Here is a 20,252-nt window from a genome sequence, read left to right as displayed (position 1 = left end):
ATTTAGTCAAACAAGATGAAAAAGAAAGCAGAAGCTCGGTCATTTTTAGATGGAAATATTGAAATTAAATGAAATAAAAATATTATTATTATTATTATTAATAATAATAATAATAATAATAATACATTTTGTGATTAATATGTAAGCATATTAGTTAAAAGGGAAAAAGGCAAATATACCCTGAACTATCGTAAATGGTATGCAGATACCCTCCGTCATACTTTTGGGACATTGGTGCCCTGCCATCCAAAAACTATAGCATATATGTCCTTCACTCTAACGGAAGACTAAATAGGGACACATGACACAATCTTATCCGTCGATTCAATATCTAATAAATGTCGGTTGGTGGATAAGATTATAACACGTGTATGTCCGTTAGTATAAAGGGTATATATGCTCTAGTTTTTGGATGACAAGGGCACCAATGTCCCAAAAGTATGACGGAGGGTATCTGCATACCATTTACGATAGTTCGGGGTATATTTGTCCTTTTTCCCTAGTTAAAACATATTTTTTTATTTCTTTTCAACTATCAATGTAGGTCTTTGTTTGAACACACAACAATTTCTCCCTCAATCAAAGTTTCATATGCCCATCGGTCATCACAAAGATCCGTATGGCAATCTCGAGATCTATTGTATGTCACCCACATCATCTGAGTATTTACGACAAAAAACTCACTATCTTCTTTTTAGTGTGTTTTTCCAAAATTACGATAGTAAATCGACACATAGACAGACAAATACACTATATAGGGCTCCACATTATCATTGCGACATCTTCATATTCGTCTCGTTGAATTTTCGATTTTGATAATAATTATTGTGCTAAAACATCACAAAAATATTCTTAACATGATAAAATATTATCCGCTTTAAATTAAATCCACACACGATTTTTCTCAATGATATATACATACACCTACTCAAAGGGGACAAAGTGAAAATAAAGGAACTTAATATATTTGATGTGGACCTTATAAATAATGATTTTCTAGTCTAGTCTAGAAAGGAGAATGAGTTCCATTTAAGGCATCTCCTTACCATTTTGCAATTATTAATTATCTATAAAACTATGATCCATTTTATTAATATTAAACTTTATTTTACATCAAACACATGTATTGAAAATGTGCTTTTTTTTCTTCTTAATAAAAAGTTTATGCTACATATAAAAGTTTCTTTATTATTTCTTGAAGTTTACTTGCTTGGCTTCCAAATTTGTATTGACATTTTAGTAAAATCATTATTATCGTCAAATATAATATAGCGGTAATTATATTATTGTCATAAATTTCTTTATTTGTTTAATTGGCTCTTGACTTATACATTATTTTGTTCGTTTGAATATATTTTGAATATCTAATCATCTTTTCATTGGAATAGCAAATGCGTATGTGACACGTGAAAATCAATCAAAACAATTTGAGATTTTAGTGAAAATTATGACTCCACGAAATGCGAATGTGCAATTTGAGTTTGTACAATAGTGTTCCACAGGCACTTACTCCATCAACATCAAAATCATTTAATTAAAAAAATCAGAGTGGGAATTTATGTCAATCATTAGTGAAAATGTCAAATGGACACTAATTAGTTGTAGGTTGGTTAGTATCTAATAATGTATTAGTTGGTGATTGTGATTTGCTGTTTACATACTGTATCTATTTCATGCCCAAAAGTGGAAACAACTTTGCCATTAATTAAAAAGTTTAAATAATATATATTATCACATGTCATTATAAATAATTTTTATACTATCAAATTATCTTTATTTGTTATAATAAGTACTGTTAATATATTTTATTTTCAAGATTTTCAATCCAAAAGGATTTCATTTAAATATTGTTTAAATGATTTGATAGTGCTAAAACTGATGAAATATTACTTAAATTTCTCTTTTACTTGTTTAATATATTTTTTTTAAAATCATTGTTACTTATCTATTTAGCAAATCGAGATTTTTTTTTTCAATTTTACCCACATTCCTCAAACTTATTGGAGTATAAATAGTGAACACATTTTGATTCCAAAGTATTATTAATGAGGAAAATTTAATAAAATAATCACTAATTAATATTTTTTAGAGAAGTATAAAAATTCAAACTGGACAAATAAAAAAGAATGAGAGGGTCGGATTATACAAAATAAACTATCTCAAAATTGAAAACTTGTAGGTAAATACAATTATTTATATAATATCTTATATATATATATATATATATATATATATATATATATATATTTCATGATATTTGATATTTTTATTGAGATTTGACTTAATTTGAATTCACATATTTCAAGTCCATTTATGAGGGCAGACTATACTAACAATACTAGTGGCTAAAACATCCTTAAAATTGGCAACCATGCAAATAGAATTAATTTTAAAGAAGATTAATACTGGAGTGTTTGGAAGAGATTCGATAATCATATTAGAATTTCAATTAATTAAATATTACAATCTACTAAAAAAATTCATACATAAAGTTTAAATTCAAGATCTTTAATTAAAATTCACTAAATATTAATTAGAAAGGTTCTTAAAGTTAAAAACTAAATATCATCCCTTAGTTGGAATATTCTATTAATAATAAGAAAATTATTTTAAAAAATAGAATAAAATACAATGGTGATCCTAACTATGCAAAAATATCCAATAGGTTAACCAACCCTTGAATGTATCTTCTCCTTATAGTAATTATAATATATTGTTTAAAATATAAAATGTCATTTTCTCATTCAAAACAATTTTATAATTTATTACAAATGTTCTTAATATTATATGACCCTTTTCATATTTGGAGATCATTTTTTTATAAGATTTTTTTAAGAACACATGAAACAATTAAGGAAACATTCTAAAATATACAGAAAAAGAAATTTATAATAGTCAAAGCACAATAAACAGCATTAGCAAAAATCGAGGGACTAGAAACTACAAGAACAATGCTAATACTACTAATATGCAAAGAGAAACCTATCTCGTTGGACAATGAGACGACACTCAACTACCTACCTAATACCCTAATCCGCGAGAATCATATATTAATCAAATTTGTCTATGTTCATTTGGCCCTTTGCTTAAACGGTTTTGTTGTGGAATCCAACCACCTTGCCAAATAAAAAAGCATTAATTGGAATCAGATTTCCTATCTTATAAGGAGGTTGATGTCGTGTATACCTTCATGTATAGTTGTTGTTCGAAATATCGTCGCGTCCAAAACTCTGATCTTATGTTCCAAATTCCCACATTGTCTAATGCAACATATATTTTTTTATAAGATCGTTTTCTTTTATTCAAATTTTAATTGGCCATAAAAAGATCACTTTCTCTTACTAGCATATTTTACGACTGAGATAGGAGGAGGAGACAAAACACTTGTACCAAGAAAATTTCAGTCACATGTTCGACTTCTTGTTAAAGGCAGAGGGATTCCTACCTAACTAATCCTGATTTTTTCACTAAAATTTTTTGGATCTATCTCCAACCTGAATAATATTAGATAAGTGCTCCCTATAAAAAAATTCTTCATTCTAATAATTCGATGCCAAAATCTTTAGTCAAGGGCAGAATGATAGGAATCATCTCACCATACCTTTAATGATCTCATATCGAGTAATTAATCTAACTAATAGCATATACTAACCCTCGAATTTCGATAGTCATTTTAAGGTCGACTAATTTAATTTGTACTGAAATATTCAACTACGATAAGTAAAACTCTCTTTATTATTAAATGTACCATCATTTTAAAACTCAAATCCGATACATTAAATTAAAGATGATGATATGCTTATCGCTCAATTAGAATCTTTGGTGATATAAATTATAAGTACTCATAGGTATAGGTCCCCTCCCACCCTCAATTACCCAAATTAATTTATATACTCTATCTTCTTAAAAAGAATAAATCATACTAATAATAGTAGCCACTTGCTATAGTTCGAAAGCTTTGTATTTGTATAATAATGATTAAAAAATAACTAGTCACCCCCACCCTAAAAAATGTTCCACTTGGCTTTCTAAACAGTCGAAGAATAATTTTTTATGTCATAAAAAGTTGAGATTATTTTTTATGTTATAAAAAGTTAAGAGATTTTATGGTTATCCTCTTACAATCCACTAACAAATATCAAGTACTATCCACTTATGTGGTTTTCCTTTTTTCTTAATTTTTTTTTTTAAAAAAGAATTAAAGTTAGTAAAGTCAAAAGAATTTGAATATGTTAGACTAAGGTACAAGTGTTAAAAGCATATGATAGAATATTTTTATTACATAAATACACCACTTTTTTTTTAGTTGAGAATGAGTAGAAGGGGAGTAGTAAGTGCTCCAAATTTTCAATGTTTATTTCATGTTAGGCCAAAATAATTGTGTGGTCTAATCGTTAATGAAGTAAATTGAAATATAATAATTGATGAAAATTTAAATTTCATTAGAGCTAACAAAAAATATCAGGTGATTTTTTAATTATTATTACGTCGTAATACAAAAAGTATTAAATGTGCATAAATTAATCTTGAAATTAATATTATTAAAAATAACATATCAAGTATTTTTTTTGGGGGGTGGGGTGTGTGGATAGGGGTAGTGGTGGGAGATTTTTTTTTGTTGTTTCCTACCCCGAATTTTTTGATATCCATTTTAAGGCTCGATTAATTCAATTTTTCAAATGTGTATTATTGAACACAAGACCAATTCTTATGTTAATATGATTTTTCACGCCGAGAGACTAATATTAAAGCCTAAAACACATTATTTTTAAAACGATTTTATTTTTAGAATTCAAACCTGAGATTTTAATTAAGTATTGAGGGTATACAAATCTCCCGCCACAACCTTGAATTACTCAGTTGACACCTCTGAACAACAAGTACCCACACCCCTCGTAACAAAGAAAATAAACCTGTTAAATAAAAAAAGAGCCCTCGTTAGGATTCTCTCATCCCTTGCTTATGCTAATTCGAGAGAATCCTTATTAGGACTTCTTCAATAAACACTTGTTTTTCAATCAAGTTTTATATGACTTTCTAGTAAGATTACCCTTATGTTATTCTGTAAACATTCCAACGATCATCAACAAATAAGTCAACTTTAAAGTAAATTTATTGTGTTAAGAGTGCGTTATGACCCCTGATCACCAGTCGAGCAAGAGTGGGGAGTGATTAAAGAAGAAAAAAAAAACTAATAAAGCACATAAAACAAAGTCCTTCCATGAAGGCTATATTTCATTGGTCATTGCCAAGTAATTCCAATTTTTTTTCCACTTGTAAATCATCCTGTTGCCCTCTCTCTCTCTCTCTCTCTCCTTTCTCTCAAGCTTGAAATTGTACTGACATGGCTACTAACTAAATGGGGTTTCTCTAATTGACCGTACAATCACACAAAGCTTAAATTTTTCTTCTTCAACGTACAACTATTACTTCACTAGGTACAACACTCTACTTCCAAATATTCACTTATTTTTCTCTTTTTTCTATCATGGGTGTTGTAAAGATTTGATCTTTCTTGTTCAAATAGTGTTTTGTTTATTTTTGTTTGATGTTTTGCTCAGAGTTTGGTGATTTCTTGAAAATTTCCTTATTTTTTTAAGCTTTTCTTTTAGTATAATGAAGAAAAGATTAAAACTTGTTATCAAGATTTTGTTCTTCTTCTTAGTTAGTCAAGGCTGTAGTTTAGTGGTCAATAAAGTGGTTTAGTTTTCGGGTTTAAATTTTAGCATATACAAAAATATTAGGTGATTTTTTCCTAATGGTGTTAGTGAGAGGTAGTAGGTATCGTGTAGAATTAGTGAGTGTTTCTTTTATTATGATGGTGTGTGGGATAGTTTGTGAGTATATTGATTAATTTTACGGGATATGTGTTACCTGCACACCAGCAAATTTGAATTCTGCTTTGTTTTTGTCAAGAATATTCACTTTTTTTTTTTCTATTATGGCTGTTGTAATCTGTAAAAGTTTGTTTTCTCTCCTTATTTTCTTCTTTGTACTGTTCTTAGTATTATAGAACTCAAGGTTGGTTATATTTGATTTTTACTTTTATGGTGTTTGTGTATTGTTATGTTCTTTGACAACTGCCATTTTTGTGATTTTTGTCTGGTTATCTTGTAGTTTGGCTTATATCTATTAGAATATTTGTTCAATGATTGATGTTTTTTATGTAGTTTCTGTAAATTTTCCCTTTTTAGCTTTTCTTTCCTTAAAATAATGAATAAAAAGATAGAATTTGTTTTAAAGATCTTTTTTTGTTTCTCCTAGCATCCAGAGGGTGTAGCTTAGTAGTTAATGAAATAGTTGAGAATTATGAGATTTCAAGTTCAAATTGTAGCATAGGCAAAAACGCTAGGTGATTTCTTTTTATCTGTTCAAGCCTTGGTGGGTCGTATAAATAATTTATCAAAAAATTAATAACTTTCTTTTCGAGAATCTAGAATCCATAAACTCAAAAGCCTAGTTCCTCCTTTGTTATTACCTAATACTTGTGCTTGATAGGAGGTAATAGATACCCATTGGAACTAGTCGAGATGTCCACAAGTTGGCCTAGGCATCATAGTTATCAAGAAAATATTTTTATTTTACTATTGCAATTTTTTTGAAGTTCTTCTTTTTTGGTTATTTTTGGATATGATTCTTGAAAATTTTGGATTAAGTTTTAGAACTCTTATATTAGATCTTGAGGCATTGTTTTCAATGGAAACTTATGAAATATTGTTTGCTTCAATTGATTGAGCTGCAGGAACTTAATTCCTTCAGATTTTCAAGAAAAAAGGTGTGAATTGTTCTTTTATAACCATGCATACTACTGTATTTTCCAAAGGAAATGAAGGGGTTGTCCAGAATCAATCTGTTGCAACATTGTGCACTGCTCCTTGGTGGAGTAGTGGTTTTATGTCTCAATCTGTGGCTTTTGCTGAGCCTTTTGGACAATTGAAATCTGCATCTGTGGAGCAGCAGCCTAAGGGGAATGCAACAGAGTTCACTATTTCCTCTGGTACTTTCTTATTCATTCTTTTGGAAATTCATAGGACATGACCTTAGATAGAAGGGTGTGGATGTCGCGGATAAGGGTAGAAGGTTAGTAGGTGGTCGAGTGTTGTCTTGCTTTTCGATGGGATAGGCCTTGGTGGTAGTCTATATAGGTAACTATCCTTAAAATATATGCATTTGGGATGAATATAGTTTACAAATTCAATGCCCCTCTTAAACTTGATAAGTCACACCAAAAGACATTAGTGATTTCTAAGATCATCAATTTCAATGGCTTGGTGGCCTCTCAAATTTTGATATCTGATTCTTTCTTAAATATGCATTGTCCAAGAAAATGATATTTAGTGCCAATATGCTTGCTCCTTTCATGAAAAAGACCAAGTTCTTGGACCAATGTTAGATTAGAATTGTTCTCGTAAAAAAATCTTCTTTTAATTTACTTGTTGTTGGTGAAGTTCGTGTAACAAAATCTTAACTACATTGCATGAAAACCACAATTGGTGCTTCTCAGAATTCAATGTAAATTCAGCTTTTTCAAGAAAGAACGAAAACTGGTAGTGCTTTTCCAAACATTATGAAAATAACATTTAAGTAAAAAACTTTGGTAGGTTAAGTAAAATCTTTCCATAGTCAAGCTAGATTTGATGTACTGATATATTCTTTTGACCACCTTAAAAAGAGAAATGTTAGGAGTCTTATAAAGTACTTACAAGCTATGTTGCTCAGACTCTTCAAAAATGCCAGCGTGGGCCTGTAGGTTTCTCCAAAAGATTAGTATTTTTTGGAGAATTTGACACGGGTGCAGCATCGAAAGTGAAGAGTCCCTGCAACTTAGATTACAATTCCAAGACTAAAAAGAATATCTCGTTTGGAAGTTGGACAAATCTATTGCTCCAAACTTCCAACAAGTTTCTTGAAAAATGTGGCATAATCATGCCTCTATCTCCATTCTTGGATAATCTGAGTCTATGTTCCATGGTGGTACTAACGAGCTTGCGATTCACCATCTTGATTTTCTCTGCATATATTCTTCTCACGGTGGAACTAACGGGCATGGAATTATCTATTTTGATTTCCTTCCGATATTCTTCCTTAGAGATAGAACTATTATCCTTCTGCTTCTCCTTGATAGTTGAGTGACCATTTGAGATATTATCTCATTTATGTATTGATGATGCTGACAATTATGGAATATCATAAGCAATTTACTAGTTAACAAGGGATTTTATTAATGCTTCTCCTTTTACTCCATCTTATCTCTCGAGTTAGAGAATCTCAGCTATTGTGCCATTGTGTTTTCTCCTTTTTCCTTTAGTTTAACATCATACTCCATACACCTTCTCTTCTCTAGTTCTTGTTAATGGAAATCACGTTCTGTTGAAATGTTTAACCATTTGGGAGGATTTTTTTTTCTACAGCCCGTTTTACAAAAGACATGTTGACATTTATGTAGTATCTCCTTCAGGTGATTGCAAATCTTCAGCAAACGGGCAAAAACTTTCAAACATTCAGGCTGCTACCTCTGTTCGCGCAGCTAATATGGACTACCGAGGTCACTTTGAGCTAGGTTTTGGTCAGTCCCTGGTAATCTTTTTCATCATGAAAGTTCCATTTGTCTTCGATAAATCTCAATATATGTGCTTGTTCATTCTGTTTATGTGATGTGCTTTTAAATGGTGCAGATTTCTGCAAAATATCCTTATGGAGAGCAATGCATTGGGCTATTTTCAGCTTATGCTCCTCAACTTTCGGTATTACTTCTTTCTGATAGCATCACTTTCCAATCACCAAAGTTATGTGGGTTTGGTAATTTATGCTTTCTCTGGAATTAGTTGCATATTCCAAAAAGCGAAGTAACAGCATTACTGTAGACATATCTGCTGTTTTGTAGCATAACTTACTAAAGTAACCAACTTCAGCTTTATAAAGTTTTCTAAATCTTTTCAAACATGTAATGACAACCAATATCAACTATATGACAGCTTATATTGTCATGTTTCCATCATTGATAATATTGCGTAAATTTTGTTTTAGCACATCATATGGGAGCTGAGTTGGATTTTTAATGTGGTTGATTTGGAAAAGTTTCCAAAAACCATTCTTTCTCCTTCATCAAAACGAAGATTGGAATTTTTTTAGTTGAAAAAGACGAGAGAATGTTAAAGAAACCTTGATGTATGCCTGTTGATTTTGCAAGTTAGTTGGATCAATTGATTGTTAAAGACAGCATCTGATTGTAGTACGATTACTCAAAGCAACGTAATGTCCTTCAGTCTCGTATTTACTCTTTTTACTGAGGGTCTATAGTACGATTATTGATGCTGCTGGTTGGGCTATGATGTTCCCAGATGGCACTATAAGATGGGCACTAATGTTTACTAATGGAACTAGTTTAACGTCTAATATAATTGGTATATTTAAGTTTTTCCTCACAAGCAGAGATGTTATAACGTGCGTCATGTCTAGAAGAAGCCACCTCTGTGGACATTATATAACCTGAGCCTTGAGGAAACACGGCTCCAATTTTTCACCTAAGTAGTTTTTTGGCTGAGGAGATCTCCTTATAAGCAACTAAATAGATGAAAATGGGGAAGAAGTAGCTCCACTTAACTGGTGCTTACTATCCAATTTTGGAAGTTCAAAGGCTGTAGTTGCCTTGGTCCTAAGGGTTGGCCCCAGGTGGATTTCTCGGTCATTAAAATAACAACAACAACTAAGGAAACATACTTACCTTTCGTATTGAAGTAAAGAGTAGTCTGCTTGGTACCTATTTTAGTCGGGGTAGAACAGCGTTTGGCGAAGTATTGGCGTCAAACCAATTAAAAGAATGATGCAAAGAAAGATCATTGGAATCACATTTATCGCCCATTGAATTGAATTTGTTAAGAAAATTTGCTCCCAAATTGTGAAACCAAAAGGATGTTACTAATACTTTGGAACTATGGGTGAGATCCTCTAATTATTCACTGATTACCATTAGCGAATCACCTTAAGGTATCTTCTAAATGAAGGCATTCTTATACTAATTAGCATAGGAGTGATGGAGAAGAGACCAGGAATCTTCGCTCGTTGCATCAAGTATAAATGAAGAAGTGGTGAAAGGACAAATATCTCTAGAGGAAAGTTTTCACAGTTGTTTAGAACATCAGAAGGGTACCGTATCAACAGATTGTTCATTGAACTTACTTTCCTGGATTAATTCAGAGGATCGTTTTTCAGAAGTAGCGGTTTCAAATATTAGCTACAATTATGGAATAACAAAGGAAAGGTGGAAACGGAAATATTTCGGATTAATACAGAACACTGGAATATATGCAGTAACAGGAAACACATGTCTTCTGATAGAAAGCCATATATCATGTATCTTCGCAATATAGTTGGATTTTGTAGTGTAATTTATTCTTTACTCTCCCATACTCTACATCTTCAAATTGAATGATTTCGAGGCTCTAATATTCATATAATATCACTTCACAATTTTTGCAGGGCCGCATTATGCTACCATTGAATTTGGCTTCTGATGAAGGTCCGATATTCGTAAATGCCAAGCAGTATCATGGGATACTAAGACGTCGAAAGACCCGGGCCAAGGAAATGGAGAAAAAAGCTCTTAAACCACGCAAGGTAAAGTTTTATTTCTATGATCATGGATGGTGGATATCTACATATCAGCAGGATATTTTAGTTGATCTTTATGCTTTTCTTCAAAAGCATGTCCTCTGTTCACCCTGTTGTTACTGAGTTTTGCACTGCTTAATGCTTGCAGCCGTACTTGCACCTCTCTCGCCATCTCCATGCTTTGCGCCGACCTAGGGGCTGTGGTGGTCGCTTCTTGAACACAAGGAATATGAGTGGAACTATGAAGGGTGGAAAAACCACTGATATGTTCAAGGCAGGCGATGTTCAAAACTTTTACCCCACCGGATCCCAGAATTCTGAAGTGCTGCAGTCTGATAGCAGCAATTTGAGCTCACCAAAAGAAACATCTGGAAGTAGGTTCTTCGATTCATCAGGGGTCACTAACATGTACACTAGTGGCAATCTTGATCCTCTTCTGTTCCAAAACCTGAGGCCTCCGGTCCAGGCAATACCGGACATGATGAATACTGGACACGGTATTTTCATGTCTGGTAAGTGGGTTGGCACAGCAGATAGCTGTTGCAACCTCAAAGTTTGATAGCCTTGGCTTGAGAACGAGGTCAGGTGTCACGAGTTGAGCCTCACCTCATCCGTGCTACAACCTAGTACATACACATTTGGTTGCTGACAATTGTCGGATCATCCTTGGCTATCATGGGCAGTTCATCCTTGGCTTAGCATTAACGCGGTGCCTCTATCGTTCTATTGCTATCAAGCAACATGGATGGTAAGAGGCACTAAAGCCTTAATGCTACTTTATTTTCAGCTCTTTGTAGGATAAATAAACTTGTTTTGATAAGATGATGACGATGATGACCCTGTCGATCGGGGTCTCTGATGTTGCAGTGTGTTTGGATTACTGTTTTGTGATTTTGGTTTGTGAAAAATACAATGATGTATGATTGAACTTGATCCATGCAAATTGGTGTGTTTTCAGACTGGTATTTTGTATATTGGGAGTGTGGATTGTGATGTATTTGCAACTGTCATGTAATCTATAGTTACCTTCTCATTATGCATTTTGAAGAACATTAATCTTTTTTTTGTTTTGTCTCCCACCCACTTTCTGATACATGTATTGAGACCCGAGACCCGACTGAATTTAGATTTGGACCAAAATCCTACATTGTTTGGGGGTGGGGGGTGGGTGGGGGGATGTAAAGCTTACCATTCTATCACAACCTTTATCGTCGTTTTCAACCACCTTCAGACATGGAATATGCCAACTCTTCAAATTGCATCTGGTGAAATAATAACGAATCATATTAAATTGTCTCTTTTTTGTTATGTAACGATGAATTTCACAATGTACAACCAAAACAATTCATATATTAAACTTAAAAATCACCTTTTTCAACCAACTTTAGACATGAGATATGCCAACATCGATTGCGTCTGGTAAAATGATAACGAATCATGTTAGCCTGTCTCTCTTTAATTGTGTAACGATGAATTTCACAATACAACTAAAGCAACTAATATATTGTATATCGTACAATATATCATCATAGGGTAAACATTTATTTTGCATCGAATAGTTTACCACCAAATCGATAAAACCAAATAATGTCTTTCATGCTCCACATTAATTACTTAATCGTCATTAAGTACTTTCTCATTCACTTTTAACATATCAAAGAGAAACAATTAACTTTTTCTTATTTTACCTTCAACACCTTCTATACATTAATTAACATGTAAAATTTAAAATGAACGAGTAAAAATGATTGAAGACAGTAATTGCTGAGATTCAAGTTCACCGATAAGAGTTACTATGGGATAAATATGATTTCTTTCGTCTATTTGAGTTCGAACGTATGAACTTACCGATATAAAATTAGTCGAGATTTCAATATGGATATCGAACACGGAAATGGACCCCATAAGTCTGTCTTATCAAAACCTCATCTTTTATCTTCTCTCATTTCTTCACTGAACTTTCTTCTTTGGTAGAAAAATTTGGAAGAAGAAAAAATGTCAGCTTTTTCTTCTTCTTCTTCTTCACTTCATTTCTTCACTCAAAAGCCTAAATTCTCAGTAGTAGAGCACATTTCTTCAAGTATTACCAATACCCATTTCAATTTCAAGATTAATAACTCCATAAAACCCATAAAATCGAAACCCCATTTCCCCATTTCTTCTCTTTTAGCTTCTTTCAATCGAATTTCAACCCATTTTTCTACTTCTGCTGTGTCTGATGAAGCTGAGGTTGTTGGATTAGATGAGGAAGCTGAATTGTCAGCGGAAGAGGAAATTGAAGAAGATGAAGAGAATGAGGGAGGTGAGAGTGTGGAGAAAGAAGGAAATGGGGGTGTTGATGAGCCTAAATCGATTGAAGATGGTAGATTGTATGTGGGTAATTTGCCATTTTCGATGACACCTTCTCAATTGTCGGAAATCTTTGCTGAAGCTGGTAAAGTTGCTAATGTTGAGGTCTGTTTTTTGTTGCTTTGCTTGGGTTATCGCATTATTTTGTTGTTGTTATTGTCGTTTTTTCGAATGTTATGTAATGAATGTATGTTATGGTGGTGTTTTTGTAAATGCATTGATATGTTGTTTGTTGTATAACACTCTCCATATTGCATTAATTTGTTGTTGTTATTGCTTCCGTATATGTATCCCCTTTTTTGAAATTGTTTGGCGGGCTTTATTTAAGCTGAGTGTCTATCGGAAACAACCTCTCTATCTCTATGAGTTAGGGGTAAGGTCTGCATACACTACCAAACACTACTTGTGGGATTACACGGGGTATTTTGTTGTTGTTGATATTTGTTACTTGAGTGAAGGGTCTTTCGGACAAAAATTTTATCTCTCAAGAGTTAGGAATAAGGTCTGGCCTACATTCTACCATTCCTAGGCTCGGGTTTGTTGTTGTTGTTGTTGATATGTGTGACTCGAGCCAAGGGTCTTTCGGACAAATTTACCTCTCAGGAGTTAGGAGTAAGGTCTGCATACATTCTACCGTTCCCAGACTTCACTTGTGGGAATACACTGGGTATGTTGTTGTTGTTGCTTTTTCCCTTTCCAATTCTTGAATCTTTATGCAACAAAACCTTATGATATGTATATAGACATCAACATGTTATGGGAGAAAAGTCCAATTACAAAATTTGGACTAATTTTATTTATGCAACTCAACATTCCTATATTGGAAAATTATACTGTACAAATGTGCAAAGACTGAGTTTTTTTTGTTGTGTATAAGTTGTTGAGTGCATTTTATAATGGAAGGTTCTAGTGTAGGTGATAAAGGATGTTCAAAATTGCTTTGGGGAATAGGTTCAAATCCAACGTGTGATCTTTTGGTGTTTTTGGAGTCCCCTTGGATAAATTCTGGCTCTGCCACTGGCTGCATTAGCCCTCGAACAATGGAAAACAAGTTAGAGACACGAATCATGGGATACACATAGTTGTACTCGCAAACGTAATAATAACATATATTTTCTCATATTTGTTGTTTTGTGGTTAAAGTTGGTTGATTTAATTTTGTGTAGCTGCAGTTGAAATCTGGCTCATGATTTCTAAGCCGCTTGCATGTTTGTACATAAGTTCAATTTTGAGAGATTTCCTATATTTTTTCTTTTGGATTATAAGATACAGGATGACTCATGTTGTTTTTCTTCAATGAATTCGTAGATCGTTTATGATAGAGTTACAGATAGAAGTCGTGGATTTGCATTTGTTACAATGGGAAGTGTTGAAGAAGCAGAGGAGGCAGTTCGGTTGTTTGATGGATCAGTAAGTTTAGCAGTTTTCTCATCATTTACTAGCAAGTTCTCTTTTCTTGTATGCTTCACATCAGCTTATTAAAACACTAAATTCATCTGCAATACCAGAATATGAAAATACCGAACGCATGTTGAATTTTGATAGTCATTCACTAACAATATGATTCAGATTTGGTGTTAGTTACCTATCTTGAACTGATGTCATTGTCCTAATAAGAAACAGCAATGGTATTAAGATTTCGTTTTAGTTACCTATTTTGGACTCCTCTGTCTCAATTAGCGTTTAGTTTGGTCTCGAAGGCCATTCATTGCTCATCTAAATAATGTTTAACAGCAAGTTGGAGGTCGTACAGTCAAGGTGAACTTCCCCGAGGTTCCAAGAGGAGGTGAAAGGGAAGTAATGAGTGCAAAGATAAGAAGCACCTATCAAGGTTTTGTAGATAGCCCTCACAAACTATACGTTGCAAATCTTAGCTGGAACCTCACTTCTCAAGGTCTGAAAGACGCTTTTGCTGACCAGCCAGGATTCTTGAGTGCAAAAGTCATCTATGACAGGGCCTCGGGAAGATCTCGAGGTTTTGGTTTTATTACATTTTCGTCAGCTGAAGCAATGAACAATGCACTCGATACCATGAATGAAGTGGTAAGGATACGTAGTGATGAAGTATCTTAAGGACAATTTGACATATTTCTTGTTTCTCACAGTTTCTTATAATGCAATTAGGATCTTGAAGGACGGCCATTGCGACTAAATATAGCTGGGCAGAAAGATCCAGTATCTTCTCCACCAGTAGTCGAAACAAGTGATTCTGAGAACAGTGAAATACTCTCTAGTCTCAGCTCATAAGATCACCGAGATTCATAGCAGCATCAGCAATTTGGAGATATGTAGAGTTTTATATTCGACGGAGACATGCTTTTTCCAGCTTATGTAACTTTGATGCAGGTAAGCTGTGTTACTACATTGCCTATACATTTTCTAAAATGCATATTGTATTTTGATTGTAATATAACTCATCACTAGAATCAATAGAGATAACTCTTTGTAAAATGCTCATATATTCTACTACTTGTTCCTCCCTTTACCATATGCTCATTTTGTATTTTTCTGCTCACTTTGTATTATTAAACTTCTAGTAGTTCAAACTTCAGATTATTGGTGAAGTTTGAATTAACACAATTAAGTTTAGACCAGTGGTCTGAAATTTAAATTTACTAGAACTAAACTTTAGCTTAGTGGTCAAAAGTTATGAACTATTAGAACTAAACTTCAAAGTACAGGTCAGAAGTTTGAACTACTAGAACAAAATTTTAGACAAATAGTCAAAAGTTTGATTTGTGAGAACTAAACTTTAAACCTACTAACTGGATAACATATCCAGTGTAATCGTACAAAGTGGGGTCTAGGGAGGCTAGTGTGTATGCAGACCTTACCCCTACCCTAAGTTGCACGGACTCTTCACTTTTGATGCCGCACCTTGTCGGATTACTTTTGGAGAATCCGACACGCACCCTGACATTTTTGAAGAGTCCGAGTAACATAGCCCCTACTTTGGGAGGGAGAAGAGGTTGTTTTCGATTACCCTTGGCTCAAGTAAAAGCAGTTCAAAAAACGGAAAGTGAAAACAACAGGAGTGAAGAAGCCAAGAAAGAACTAAACTTTAGACCATTAAACCAAAATGTCAAGAAACATCAATTTAGAAAAAAAAACTCAACATAAACAAGAAAAAGAACAACTTAATCTTAAATGAAAATAACCAAACAAATACCTATGCCACAACACAAAAAGAATATACTCTAAATACATCAATAATTACAAAAATAATAATAATCCAATGTAGAATAACACTTGGACCCCCATCCAACTTACTTCTCCCCACATAAAAAATATATCCCAAAATACACAATATAGAATAATAAACTATAAAATATAGAATATTAAAAAAAAAAGAAAAAAAAGGGGGAGGTCCATCCACAACTAAACCAATGACCTTTGACCATCTCATTTCTTCCATGGCTGAATAGAAAGAACCACTATCAAGATGATGATAAGCAAAAGAATAATAGCAAAACAAGTCCATTTTCTTGTATTCTTTTGGTGTTTTCTTGCCACTTGTAATTGTTGAGCACCCCCTCTAACATATGAATTAGCCCTATTCACTTGGCTCTCAATATCATCAAGTTGTTCACCTTGAGATTCCACTAAAACAGCCATGTCCAAGAAAACTTGATGAAGTTCTTTCAAATTCCTCTCTATTTCCTTCACAGCTTCATGCCTTTCTTGAATCTCCATTATTGTGTCCATCACTTGTCCTCTTCCTTGTTCTTGTATTGCCTTTTGTAAGAATGTCTCACTTTGACCTGTGGGAGACAAAAACAAGTTGTTTGTTCTGTTATGACTCGTAACGTTGAACGATCCATCAACCTATTCGGTCTAAGACACATGAAATAAGTATTGTTTGATATGTCATTTGGAAATTTGGATGAGTTTCTCTTTGGACCTAAACGATGTCAGATATTCGTTTTGGAGCTTGATTAATCCGAATTTACATCAAGAGGTAAACCACTCCATACGAAAGACGACTCTATTCCCCTAAGTTTGATTTCAAGACCTCTGATTAAGGATGGAACTACATACAATGGAGGATCATCTTGTCGGAGAATTAGACTCTGCATATAAAAACTAATACTTAGTATATAGATCAAAACTTAAATCTTGAATACCCTTAACCAAATTTCTTTTCTGAGATGGAGGAATACTTACCACCCACCACAATCGTTCCCTTTAAATTTGTACTCCCTCCGTCTAGTTTTCGAGGTTTAGACAATCTAATTTTCCGTGTGAATTCGAATATACAATGAGACAAGGGAGTAAAATTTACCTGTAGATATGAGTGTATCAAGAACTGTTTCATCAGGATTTTCTCCAGTAACAGTATAATACCTTCTTTGAACCGTTTCTCTATATTCCGACGCCATCTTTTGTCTCAGCTCATTAAACTGATTCATAGATTCATGAAGTTTCTTCCTCAATCCATTCACAACAGACGTCCTCGTCCTATCAGAGGAGCTCCCCGGGCCACACTCGGGGAGGCTCCTATTGGAAGCGTTGGATCTATCCAACGCTTCCAAACGAACTTTAATAAACTTGGCCTTTTTCAAGGCCAGGGAAACATCATCATCCATTTTGGACCTAAGATCCTTCACAGCTTTCGCGTTGTGAAGGGTCTTACTCTTTTCATTAGAGCTCTGAAGCTGAGCATAGATTTTTTCGAGGTTTTTCAGCTCGTCTTTAATAGCTTCTACGTCTTCGAAAAACTTGTCTAGGTTGACACCACCGGTATCTCCCATTTCAATTCCATGAGAATCTTGATCATGATCGTTCTCTCCATAACGAGAGAACGATCCTGAGAAAAGATCATTCATCTTCTTCTTTTTTTTAACGAAAATTTTGATATTATGATATTCGATATAAAACTAAGAACAATAAGAAAGATGGAGTTTGAGGAAAAATGGAAATGGTGGGATGAAGGAATATAATGGGAAGGACTACTAGAAGAAGAAGAAAAAAAGACTAGTCAAATTGGTCGTCTAGATCAACTACTATAAATAAGACTTGGCACAAAATATGGAACTAAAGAAAAAGTCAAATGTTCTTTTTTTGAATATAAAAATAATATATTATAGTAATAAAATATAGAGAGAATTGTAGAGATTCTTGAGGTTTAGTTATTTCATCTTTTATTTTGAATAAAATAATATATATATAATTATGTAGATTTTCTACCAAGCTCTAATATTATAATTGAATAATGACTTACCTTTTAATCAGCTATCAAACATGATAGAGTAATATTTATGTAAAATTTAACATCTGCATAACTCATCTTCAAATCAACTGTCAAACGATCCATATATATATATATATATATATTTAAAAAATTCTTAAATTTATATGCAATATATGTAATTAAATGTAGGGAAAAGGATAAAAAATACCCTTAAACTATTACAAATAGAGCAAATATACCCTCCGTTTGAATTTGGGTGCAAAACTACCCCCACCGTTACTCAATAGGCTCAAAAATGCCCTTGGCTAACGGAAAAGTAAAAAAAAGGAATTTAAAAAACTTTTAAAATAAGAAAAGGTTGACTTTTTCGTTTGTTGCCTCCTCTCTCATTCTGCTCGCTGCCCCCAAGTTCCATCCACCAGCCTGTTTTATAAAAAAAAAAAGTTATTTTTTCTATCAAGAACTTGCATGATTTTTCCATACACAGGCTAAATTGCTAAATTCAAGTTATGCCATCTCATTGCCAAGTAGAGCAAATATATATCAAGCAAAGGATATGTAGAAATCTTGAGTACTTTTGTCAAAAAGTCTAAATCTATTACTCATTTTCTATCATTAATACTGCACAAAATTGAGTTAAAATTTCAGTGTACGCATATTAAACTGAACAATTCAACATATATACTGGCACTAATTGTTCTAGTAGAAAAATTTTGCTCTTTGTATCATTCCTACATGCTAGTTTTCTCCGTTCAATATCCTATAATATGCAATTAGTTCATGTTTACTTTTAAGTAACTTATATGCATACAAGAGAAATATTAAAAGGTTGCAATTTATCTTGATTGCAATATATGTTGCCACTTGTTGAAGAATAATACTTGAAGTTAGTTTGTTTTGCAATATTAATCAGAAATGACTTCAGTAGGATAAAAATAATTTTTAACGACAATAAATATACGTATTAATAAAGAGGTCTTTACCACATTAGTTAATTATTATTGGATCAAATATCGCTATAGGGTTTAGACACATTTACGAAGAGTGTTAATTGTTATTCAAAATACACACATATATTTATATATATAACTGTAATTAAGTTGTTGTTGTTAATTAATTGTCACTAAAGATATTTTTGATGTGGTGCTTATATACAAATTTGTTTACTTGACATCATAAAATTTCATCATCGAATACAAGCCATGGTCGTGGGTGAAACTTGAGTGTCGATTAGTCAAAATGCGTTCAGTTTTGAGTGACAAAAGAGGGATTTAAGTTTTTTTTTGTTTGGGTTTTGGTTCGATCTGATTTAAGAGGTAAGGAAGGAACAAAGAGGAAGAAGAGTGGCAGCGGGAGAAAATTGGAAGGGGCAGGTGAAAAGAAAAAGTTGACTTTTTCTTATTTTAAAAGTTTTTAAAATTCCTTTTTTTTACTTTTCCGTTAGCCAAGGGCATTTTTGAGCCTATTGAGTAACGGTGGGGGTAGTTTTGCACCCAAATTCAAACGGAGGGTATATTTGTTCTATTTGTAATAGTTTGAGGGTATTTTTGATCCTTTTCCCTTAAATGTAAAAGGGGTGTTTGTGTACGGAAAGGTCGTGGAAATGAAATAGGGAAAGAAGTGAGGAAAGTATCAAAATAAATAAATTAGTTAAGATTGAGTGGGTCTAAAGGGTTGGGTGGGGGTGTATAAAATAAATATATTCCTTCCTTTTTTTTTTCAATTTATATGATATAGTGTAACTGGGACACGAAGTTTAATATCTTATGTCAACTTAATTGATAATTTTTTTAAATTTTATGATGTACTATAATATTTGTGTGAAAATAAATGAAAAGTTAAAAGATATGTCATTTTTTAAAACTGATTAATAATAATAAAAGAAAATATCACATAAATTGATACGGAAGGAAAGAAATAATATGCAGGAAAGAAAAATATTTGAGTCATAAATTTTTTTCTAATAATTTGAGGAAATGTTTAAACGAGTAGGAAAACGCGTTTGACTAAAATATTTCTACTATTTTTTTTCCAATTTAAGGATTAAGAAAATAAAACTAAGGTAAGAAATTTCCTGGAAAAAAGGGGGTTGTTTTTCTAG

The 20,252-nt window shown here is 32.9% G+C and overlaps 3 protein-coding genes across 3 annotated transcripts; 2 read left to right on the top strand and 1 right to left on the bottom strand.

Moving 5' to 3' along the window:
• Positions 1–5,230: 5,230 nt before the first annotated feature.
• LOC125836349 (nuclear transcription factor Y subunit A-10-like) lies at positions 5,231–11,548 on the top strand. The gene is made up of 6 exons (XM_049515530.1): positions 5,231–5,438; positions 6,743–6,997; positions 8,459–8,577; positions 8,676–8,744; positions 10,480–10,617; positions 10,760–11,548. Exons 2-6 carry the CDS (start codon positions 6,799–6,801, stop codon positions 11,168–11,170), a joined length of 936 nt encoding a protein of 311 aa, XP_049371487.1. The 5' UTR covers positions 5,231–5,438; positions 6,743–6,798; the 3' UTR covers positions 11,171–11,548.
• A 1,018-nt stretch (positions 11,549–12,566) lies between these two features.
• On the top strand, positions 12,567–15,445 carry LOC125836308 (33 kDa ribonucleoprotein, chloroplastic). Its single transcript, XM_049515495.1, has 4 exons — positions 12,567–13,065; positions 14,269–14,370; positions 14,695–15,003; positions 15,085–15,445. Exons 1-4 carry the CDS (start codon positions 12,607–12,609, stop codon positions 15,205–15,207), a joined length of 993 nt encoding a protein of 330 aa, XP_049371452.1. The 5' UTR covers positions 12,567–12,606; the 3' UTR covers positions 15,208–15,445.
• Positions 15,446–16,132: 687 nt separating this feature from the next.
• Positions 16,133–18,035, bottom strand: LOC125836367 (syntaxin-121-like). The gene is made up of 2 exons (XM_049515546.1): positions 17,243–18,035; positions 16,133–16,721 (listed from the first exon to the last, which is right to left on the bottom strand). The coding sequence occupies exons 1-2, from the start codon at positions 17,784–17,786 to the stop codon at positions 16,363–16,365; spliced, it is 903 nt and encodes a 300-aa protein (XP_049371503.1). The 5' UTR covers positions 17,787–18,035; the 3' UTR covers positions 16,133–16,362.
• Positions 18,036–20,252: the final 2,217 nt, after the last annotated feature.

Source organism: Solanum verrucosum, unplaced genomic scaffold, assembly GCF_900185275.1.
Source record: "Solanum verrucosum unplaced genomic scaffold, falcon-dt-bn FXZP01000284.1, whole genome shotgun sequence".
In the NCBI taxonomy this organism is placed as follows: Eukaryota; Viridiplantae; Streptophyta; class Magnoliopsida; order Solanales; family Solanaceae; genus Solanum; species Solanum verrucosum.
Note: the sequence above shows the minus strand (reverse complement) of the source record. Positions and strands in the feature narration are given on the sequence as shown.

Excerpts from the sequence above, each read along its gene's own strand:
- LOC125836349 (XM_049515530.1), top strand. The coding sequence starts at position 6,799 with ATGCATACTACTGTATTTTCCAAAGGAAATGAAGGGGTTGTCCAGAAT. Across the intron at positions 8,745-10,479 it reads CTTATGCTCCTCAACTTTCG|GGCCGCATTATGCTACCATT; the intron begins GTATTACTTCTT and ends CAATTTTTGCAG. Across the intron at positions 10,618-10,759 it reads AAGCTCTTAAACCACGCAAG|CCGTACTTGCACCTCTCTCG; the intron begins GTAAAGTTTTAT and ends TAATGCTTGCAG.
- LOC125836308 (XM_049515495.1), top strand. The coding sequence starts at position 12,607 with ATGTCAGCTTTTTCTTCTTCTTCTTCTTCACTTCATTTCTTCACTCAA. Across the intron at positions 14,371-14,694 it reads TTCGGTTGTTTGATGGATCA|CAAGTTGGAGGTCGTACAGT; the intron begins GTAAGTTTAGCA and ends AATGTTTAACAG. Across the intron at positions 15,004-15,084 it reads TCGATACCATGAATGAAGTG|GATCTTGAAGGACGGCCATT; the intron begins GTAAGGATACGT and ends TAATGCAATTAG.
- LOC125836367 (XM_049515546.1), bottom strand. The coding sequence starts at position 17,786 with ATGAATGATCTTTTCTCAGGATCGTTCTCTCGTTATGGAGAGAACGAT. Across the intron at positions 16,722-17,242 it reads TGATACACTCATATCTACAG|GTCAAAGTGAGACATTCTTA; the intron begins GTAAATTTTACT and ends TGTCTCCCACAG.